The sequence below is a fragment of the Lemur catta genome, chromosome 22, assembly GCF_020740605.2.
Source record: "Lemur catta isolate mLemCat1 chromosome 22, mLemCat1.pri, whole genome shotgun sequence".
Lineage (NCBI taxonomy): Eukaryota > Metazoa > Chordata > Mammalia > Primates > Lemuridae > Lemur > Lemur catta.
The window spans coordinates 27959305-27968644 of NC_059149.1; the positions used below are offsets into that span (position 1 = coordinate 27959305).

Sequence of the window (9340 nt, forward strand, 5' to 3'; positions counted from 1 at the left end):
AGCCCTAGCGACTGGCAACTCCACGACATGCCCGAGACCCCGATTTATGCTAGATCCTGAGATATTGGTCAAGAACACAAGAAGGCAGCGGGCAGCAAAGCATTACTCTTGCCGATGACAACACAGCCATGTCACCATAGGGGGGAAAATGAACAGAACTTTAGGCGTGTGATGATTTAGAGCCAGACTCTGCAGATAGTCAGAGCCCCAGAGGGGAAACAAATGAATGTAGTGATCTCAAATGGGGGGGGAAGTGAACGTAGGAAACTGGTTAAGGAGGTGACAGGAGAGGGGAGAAGACAAAATGTATGGTGAGTCACCTCAGATTCACAGCAGCAGAAAGACACTGCCATTCCTAGGGCTGGCGGGACAAAGGCGGGAAGGAGGTGATATTGATATTCCCACCACTTGCATGCGACCACCCAGGAGAAGCTGCAGCCGTGCTGTGGGGACTGGGACCGTGGGAGAGGACGATTTCTGGCTGGAACTGAGCCGCAGCGGAGGCAGCTGCTGAAGTGCAGGAAGGGAAGCACCTTGCTTCTTTCTCCCCAGCTCCTGCCCTCCCGTCTTCTGCCAGCGCCTCCCCTGGCCAGTCTGCTGGCACCCAGGGGGCAGGGGGGCTGGGGGTGCCCATTGCCTACACAGCACAGCAGAAGCAGGCACGGGCAGGATCTGGGGGCAGGCGCAGGAACCCCTGGCCAGTTACTAAGGTGTCCCACGCAACCTCTCTGAGCCTCGGGTTCCTCGTCTGTAAAATTGGGACAGTGCCTGCCTTTACCCTTATAACGTATATAACCGTGGTCATGGCAAGATTAACATGGCAGCAAAGGAGGTGGGGACTGCTGCAGCCCAGTCCCCAATCCCCAGCTCCCAAATTAGCTGGCAAGGAAAAGTGGCTTTTATTCCCAAGGAGTCTCTTCTGTAAGGACTATGTCAACACAAAGGGAAGAGTTGACATCCTGGATTCCGCACTGGGAGCCCACGCCACAGTCATTAAGCCACCTTGATATCATTACCTACGCCTCCGTGAGGGTCACGTGGGTGACACACCGGGTGACGTGTGTGGTCATTAGCAGTTTACGAGTCCATTTCACATCGCCAACTCACAGGGCTTTCTCTGTGGGCTAAACAGCACGTATATTGTTCTCTGTGCTTTACTGCCGAGCTTAGATAATTTACTCCGGTAAACCACTTAATAAACGACAGGGCCAGGCATTGCGCTCCAAACCTGGTGTTTGTCTTCCACATAGCTCCTGCCCTCAGCAAAACGCTTGGATCAATCAAATCTCTGTTCCGTGTTTTAAAAACAGAATTTTAAAAAATGATTAGAAAAAGTCCAACATAAAAAAGACAAATAACTAAGTTTCTCCTCTCTCAACCTAATCAACATTTCCCGTTGACCAACAGGGCAACCAGAAAACCGAGCGTGTCCGGTACAACAGTTTGCAGGGTCTGCGTTTCTGAGCCCTGTGACTCAAGCCCCCCGGGGGCAGACAGTGGCAGGACAGGGCTCTTGTTAGTGCTGAGACTCCACATGCTCGTATTGGTTCACTCAACACGTGTAACTGTATCGCTTCAGAGGCCACAAACATGTTTGACATGAAAAAAGGGTTATAATGAGCCAAAAAGGGGACAACCCAGTTACTAGTGGTCCCCTGAGGCAAAGGAGAAGTGAAGGACATTTTCTCTCTTCTGTGGTTTGAAGCTTTGCCAGAAACATGCATTACTTTTATAATTTTCTTAAAACACAGTAATACCCCTCAAAATGGGTTCTGTGAGTGAGGAGGGTGCCCTGATGTGAAAAGGTTGGCTGTCACCACCCAATCCCCAATTCCCAGCGTCCAAATTAGCTGGCAAGGAGTCTCTTATGAAATCATGGTAATGTTTTAGAAATGCCTCCCAGTCTTGAAGGAACAGGTTGGACCAAGGGTTCACCTGCAGAGGTGTGCCCTGCCTGTGGAAGGGCAAGTCATCCCCAGCGAGCTCACGGTCTGATGACTCCAGCCCTGCACCCCGGCTGAGAGCTGGTCCTAATCCTCTGCAACACCCCACCCCACCCTTGTGTTCTTCTTCTGTGTGAGACACAGTAAAGACTCCAAAGTTAACACCCACCCCGGCTGCACTCACCTCCTTCCTCCATTTACAAATGTCTCCAAGCACTCTGTCTCAAATCTTCGGCTTAAGAGGAAAGTTAGATTTTGAAACAAGCATCTACAACTCCTAAGTTTTCTTATATCTGCTTATCGAAACCCACCCTTAGCAGAAATTACCTTTCGTTTACATTTCCACGGCCCTGGGCTCGAACCGTTACAACGACACTTATCAGAGCCCACGCTGTATTTATTCTTTGACCGTTTGCCCACCTGCCTGAACCCACCTGGAGCTTCTCGAGAGAAAGAGCCAGAATGGGTCGCTCTTTGTATCTCACTCCCCCACCCCCGCCGACACTGAGCACGTGGGCCTTGCCCTTACCTATAGGAGGAGTTTGCTCGCTGCAGGTGATGGGCACACCAGCATCCCGAACACGCATTCCTGGAACTAAAGCACTTTGCATCCCTGGTGGACCCGTTATAATTGCACCCACACGATGCAACAGCCAGCCAACGTCATGGTGACTTCAGCTCCCAATTAAATAGTCTGTCAGCAAATATTAACCCACTGATTGGACGCCTTAACCTTTAAATCTAATAATTTGGGTTTTTTTTTTTTTTTTGAAGCAGCTTGCCCTCTGAACATTGAGTCTATATCCAGTGAAATTCCCCTGATCCCTGGGCTGCCTCAGATGCCCATGCGCCAAAAGGAACTTGAGGTCTCAACTGTACATCTGAAGCCCTGGTAGGGAGTGTCAGCAGCTGGGGGAGATGCCAGTCCACTGGATATATCCGCCCCGCATCCTCCTTTTCTAACGAAGTAAAATTAAACAGCTTCTTGATTCATAAATTCGGTAGTTTTCCAGTAATGAAAAGTAAGACATGTTTCACTCAAACTGTAGCACTGCATCGTAGGCCAAGGGCCCTGGGGTCGGGGGCTCTTGAGGACAGTTCATTTGTCCTCCTGCCCTGACTACCTGAAAGCCAGTCCTATTTCCAGACACTGAATATGTCCAGGGTTGGACCAATTTGGGTCCCAGCAGGGTCTCATTCTCCCAGTGTTGTAGCACAAGGCAGAAAGCTTCACAGTACCACAGCGCAGGCAAATTGGCCCCTCGCCACATGCCCCGAGACCATCCCTAAAAGGAGGCCAGTCTTGCCCACCCGAACCCTATCCAAACCCACGACCAGATCTGGGCCAGACAGGAGCAAGCTGTGGGGCCCAGAGGACGGCAGGACAGCCACGCTTCCACAGCCCTTGCTTCGTCCATCGGGTTCTTACTGACTCCAGGCGAGTAGGTGTGTTCTGCGTGGTGAGTGGCCCTGGCATGACACATCAGGAAATATGTCATATTGTCATCACTGTACTATTGCAAGAATTGCAGCCGTAGCTTCCTTCCACCTGTGGCTGGGACCTTTATAAGGTGAACAAGCACATTCCCATCCAGTCTCAGCTCGCAGAGAAGCCTGTTGGCCATGAGGATCCACTACCTCCTGTACGCGCTGCTCGTCCTGTTTCTGATGCCCGTTCCAGGTAGGGGGCTGGGAGCCGGGAGGGCAAGAGCAGGGAGAGCTCAGTAACACAACCAGAGTCCGACTCTGCGCTCTCCAGGCAGCCTGAGACCTCGCGGGTCCCTCCCGTGGGAACGGGGCCGCCCCGTGGATTTTTCCCAACAAGAATCACCAAGAACCTTAAGGCTGGTCTGAAAACTACCAAATTCCTGGTCTTTTCTGATCCACTCTTAAGAGACTAAATAGCTCCCCAAACCTGCCTCTCGCTCTCTTCTCCATGGGAAGACTGATGTATCTGTTAATGAAACATGAAGAAAGAGATAAAAAAAATTTAACACCAACAGGGAAGATTGATTTTGTCTGAGGACAGAAGCACAGACGCCCATTTTCCTAAGCGCAGTGGGGGAGTCTGAGTGTGGCAGGGGCCCGAGGCCCCGCAGCCCCCAGCCCTCCCCATTCCTGCGGCGGGCACGGGGACCATGCCATGTCCCCAATGCCACTGTGGCTTGGGCCAGCTAAGCGTGGCCCATGGAAACATTGTCTATTGGTGGCTTAGTTCTACCTTTACTTTCCTCTTGATTTTATATTAAAAAAAAAAAAAGACAAAGAAGAAAGAAACAAAAGAATAAAAGAGAGGCAACAGGGGAGTTATTTGAGGCATTCCAGAAGCCTTGACTTGTATCTAAGCCTTCCTAAGCCACCCCCGTGTGCTGTTTCCCGCTGCAGGGGACGGAGGCCTCATAAACACGCTGCAGAGGTACTACTGCAGGATCCGCGGGGGCCGCTGTGCCGTGCTGAGCTGCCTGCCCAGGGAGGAGCAGATAGGCCGCTGCTCTTCCGGCGGCCGAAAATGCTGCCGGAGAAAGAAATGACAGTTCCAGAAACGTGAAGAAAATGTTGTAAAGGGGGAGAATGCCTTTGTAAAGCTTATAAAAGTAAAATCGAAGTAAATGGGTTTTTTAAATAAAATAGAAGCTTGAGTTTTTTAAAAAAGAATATGGCTATTGTGGGAGTTGTTACCAAATAAACAACGAAGAAAACCTTAATGACTGACCTTTTATTCAAGTACAGTAGAATATTCTCGGGGAATCTACAAGGGGCCTAAACTTATTTTCCAAGTGTCGTCGGCTCTATTCCTCTTTTGTACATGTTATGCCACAGTGAAACTGAACTTCTCATTCTCCTGAAAAACTCCCTGTTCCTTCTTGTCGCCTGCTTTTGAGCTTCCTGGGCTCCCTACCCAGAGTTACGTCCCTGCACCAAACCTGTCTCCAAAGCTTTAATGCATCTCTCGGGGGCATCCCAAAGTCTTCTGGAAACCTTATTCCTCAGAGAAATGGGGGACCTGGCTCTTCCCCCAATATTCCCTTTGCCCTGCCCTCTCCCACGCCTCTGTCCTGGCTGACCTCATAGCTGCCGTGTAATCACGCCCTCACGCCCTCATCTTCTTCTCTAAGCTCTAAATCATCCCTCGGGGCCGTCTCTCATTCTAACTCCTCGAAAACACAGCTAATTTCTCAAATGCTCTGATTCACCACAAAGATCTGCCCTGAGTCCTCTGTGTACGAATCTGCCTGGTTTTTGCACTGTGTACATTGCCCACTGCCAAGTGCCATACTTGGTTGCATGATCTTTAAGAGCAAGGACCTCATCCTAATCCTTGTCGGATTGTTTCGTTAAAATGCCCCGAGTGTGAAAGCTGTTTAACAAGCGTCTATTGAACTGAAGTACCTTCAGATGATTTGGAGGCACTGGAGTTTACTTAGTGTTCATTCATTGTTGATACTGAAGGACCCCAGGAAATGAAGTGGGTGGTCCCTCATCCCTGACACCAGCCCCCCAGTCAACATGCTGTAGGGAAAAGACAAGACATCTGGGCTCTCAGGAAGATGGATGGAAAGTGATGAACCTGGTCCTCACTTTCCCTCCAAAATGAACTAAGTGCTATGGGAATTGCCCTCTGACAGCACAGAACAGGGGACCCAGTCAACAGGCGTCAGGTATTGGACAGCAAGCAGTGCAACAGCCATCAACACACAAATTAAGTATTCAAAGACATCCAATAGAATAAATATAAACAAAACCACACCAAGTACCTCCTAATTCAAGTACATTAAATCTGTGATAAAGAGAAAATCTCAAAAGCAGCCTGAGGGAAGACAAATTACTGACAGAACAAAAGGAGGAATTAAAGCAAACTTGTCACCAAGAAACCTGTGCGAGCCAGGATGGAGTGGTATCTTTAAGTACCAAAAGAAAAAATATGCCAACCTAAGAATTTCATACCAGCAAAAATATATTTCAAAAATGAAGGTAAACATATTTTTAGATAGTAAGTAAAGGCATTTTCCAATAACAACAAAAACAGCAGAGCTAAGACAATTCCTCACCAGCAAACCTGCACTATAAAATGAAAAAAGAATTTCTTCAGGTAGAAAGAAAATGATGCCAGGTAGAAGTTTGGCTCTCTGCGATGGAATGAAGTGTGCTGCTGCCATTCTAGACACTCCTTAAACAGGGAGATTGTCAGGTCAGTAAAACAACAAGACCCAAATACATGCTGCTTACCAAAAACCACCGTATTTCAAATGTAAGGACAAAGGTAAGTTAAAAGCAAAAGGATGGAAAGAGATATAATATCGAAATGTTAAAGAAGACAGGAATGGCTATGTTGGCTAATTGACTATAAATCAAAGTAGATTTTAGAACATTACCAGTGATAAAGCAGGATAATTTTCCTAATAATAAAGTGGTTAAATCACCAAGAATAAACATGAATATTAAATTGGTATGTACCTAATAACAGAATTTCAAAATTTTTAAAAAAACTGATAGAAACAAGAGAAGAAATAGACACATTAGCAATTACAATTGGATATTTCAACACTTCTCTCCTTGTAATAGATTTTTTCCAAAAAAACCCCCAGTAAACATAGAGAAAACTTGAACAGTGTCATCCAGAGTGGCCTATTTGAAAGTTATAGGACACTTCTCCCAGTAACAGTTGAATACAGGAAAATATCACCCATTGTGTCACAGGCTGAGCTATAAAACAAGTCTCAAAAAAATCAAAACAATTTAAAATCATACAAAATATAGTGTCCATCCATAGTGGAATCTACAAAGCTATCAATAACAGAAAGATATTAATATCTGGAAAAATCTCCAAATATTTGGAAATTAATGAACATGTCTCTAATGGGTCAAAAATCACAAGAGAAATTAGAAAATATTCCAAACTGATGGAAAATGAAAACACAACATACCAAAATTTGTGAGAATGCTGCAAAAGTGGCACTTAGAGGGAAATTTATAATGTTAAAATGTTTTTACAACAGAAAGAAGAAAAGCTTACAAATCAACAATCTAAGTTTCTACCCTAAGAAACTGGAGGGGGAAAAAAGGAACAAATTAAACCGAAAGTAAATAGGAAGTTATAAAAGTGGATAAAAAAATGAACACGAAAACATTAAAAATAAAGAAATAAAAGTTGATTCTTTGAGAAGATCAGTAAAATCGTTAGAACTCTCACTGGGTTCATTAAGCGGAAACAAAGAAATTACAAGATGTCTCAGGTGTACACACACCCACACTCCAGGCGGGCAGGAAAATGGGAATAGATTTGCATTTTAGTGTGATGTCAACAGAGAGCCACTCCAAGGTGGTAGTAATTACACCGTCATTGGCTCACCTCCTGCAAGGTCAGGGCACGACAGGCTCTGAATTCACCAAGGAGCTCAGGTGCTTAGAGAGGATGACAATACCTCCGTGGGAGTCTGGCACATGGCAGAGCATTACTCTAGCTTTGGGATTGCAGGAGAAAGAAATAGCACAGTTACCAGAACACCATGGTGATTGTGTCCTGGTAGTTAGGAACATGGGCCTTGAAGAGAGATGGATTTTGTTTCCAATTACATCTCTAACATTTAGTAGCCAGGTGACCTTGGACATACCTTTGAGACTTTCTAGATCCCAGGCTCCTCATCTGCATGATTGGGTAATTCCTACCTGGCAGGTTTGTTGTTGAGGATTAAATGAGATAACTTATATAAAAATGGCCATGGCAGGGCTGACTGCCAAATTCCCAAAGCTCAGTGCAAAATGAAAACGCAGGCACCTTGTTCAAAACAGGAAAAAAAGGTGTTAAAGGCAGTAGGAGATAAATATTTTATGATTTATAAAATGTAACGAGGATAATAGTTATACAGGAATAACAACATAATCTTCCAAAAGATTTAGTGTCATAATTTTAATAGAATAAATAATACTCTATTAATGGGGTATCTGGACGAATCATACATTTTTTTGTGGTCCACTTTTCTGCCAATTCATTCATTAAGGTCATCAAACTTCCTACCTTGAGCAACTTCATTTTTTCTTTGGAGAAGAATCTGTTGATGCACATGTTGCTGCAGTGTTTTATAAGCTGTGACGTCACTGGGATATATTATTATGAAATAAATTTTTGTATCTCAAGAGCTGATGATTCTTGTAAAGCTATTTTTATAAAATGATTTAACTCTTTAAACAAATCAGTTTCATGTAAGTTTGAATTTAATTTTTTTTCCTTTTTCTTCTAAGTTCAAGGTCTAGATGCATTTAATTTTAAATGTGAATTTATCCAATGCAATTCTGATGCTGCTTCTGACATTCCCCATGAGGTGCAGAGGCCCACGTGAGACCAAAAGTTCAAAACTCTTGTTTATGCATTCTAGAGCTGTTTCTTTAATAATAAGGAAACATTAATTTTAAAATGATTGTCTTTGTTAAAATTGATTGATCTGAAGTTTCATATAAAAATAGCATTCTTCTCCGTTGAACGTGACTATCTCTACAAACTAACTTTTTTTTTCTGAGCCTGTGATAACTCCTTAAAAAATTCTAAACTCTCTGAAGAATTCTAATAACTCCCTGGTATACTTTATTGCAATGTCCATGTGCACACTTTCGTTTTGCAATGATTTGCTGACACCTTGCCCCCTGAACACCTGTGGCTCCCGTCCTGGCGTTGGGCTAGGGAGTTAGTATTTGTGAGGATGCTCCAGGGTTGACACGGGACGGGACGGACAGGCACAGAGGTCTCCTTGCTGCCCCCCACCAAGATCCTCCCCCCCCCACCCCCCACCCCCCCGCTCCTGGCCTGAGGCCACTGCTGCTGCTGCCACCTTTGTCACCACCAGTCCTACCAGCCCTAAGATGCCCCGGGAAGCCAGGTCAATTGTCCCCACGCACCTTGCCCTCTGTGCCCTGAGCCCTGGGCCTGCACATCATGTCTCCCCATGTATCCACTCTGTCCATGCGCATATTCTGTTGTCTCGGGCTTCACTTACAAAACACAAGTTCCGAGAAAAAACTATTAGGAAGGTCAAGATAGTGACAGCAAAGCCTTACACCACGTCCGGTCCCTTCTCAGAGCAGGTGCCTGTGTGACTGCACAGCGCTCAAGCCCAGAAAGCCAGCCCTGCCGCAAGAAATGGGAACCAGTAAAAACTGCTTTGGCTAATTCACACTGTGGACACACTGCTGGGAAACCTTGTTTTCTGAAATCATAGATGTGAAAGACTTTGCTTTCCGAAAGTGTGGCTGTAGGAATGGGACTTCCCAACCTTGCCTGGGAGACTGAAGCGCTTTGCCACAGAGAAACAGCCTCAATTCCTTCCCCGTTACAGGTAAGAGGTTTGGGGACACAGCATTTATCTCATGTCCCATTGGCCTGAGACTGTCCCCAGACTCTCAGG

The 9340-nt window shown here is 45.7% G+C and overlaps 1 protein-coding gene across 1 annotated transcript; it reads left to right on the forward strand.

Annotated features, from left to right (window-relative positions):
• Positions 1–3243: 3243 nt before the first annotated feature.
• LOC123626561 (beta-defensin 103A) lies at positions 3244–4648 on the forward strand. Its single transcript, XM_045535635.1, has 2 exons — positions 3244–3624; positions 4329–4648. The coding sequence occupies exons 1-2, from the start codon at positions 3567–3569 to the stop codon at positions 4472–4474; spliced, it is 204 nt and encodes a 67-aa protein (XP_045391591.1). The 5' UTR covers positions 3244–3566; the 3' UTR covers positions 4475–4648.
• Positions 4649–9340: the final 4692 nt, after the last annotated feature.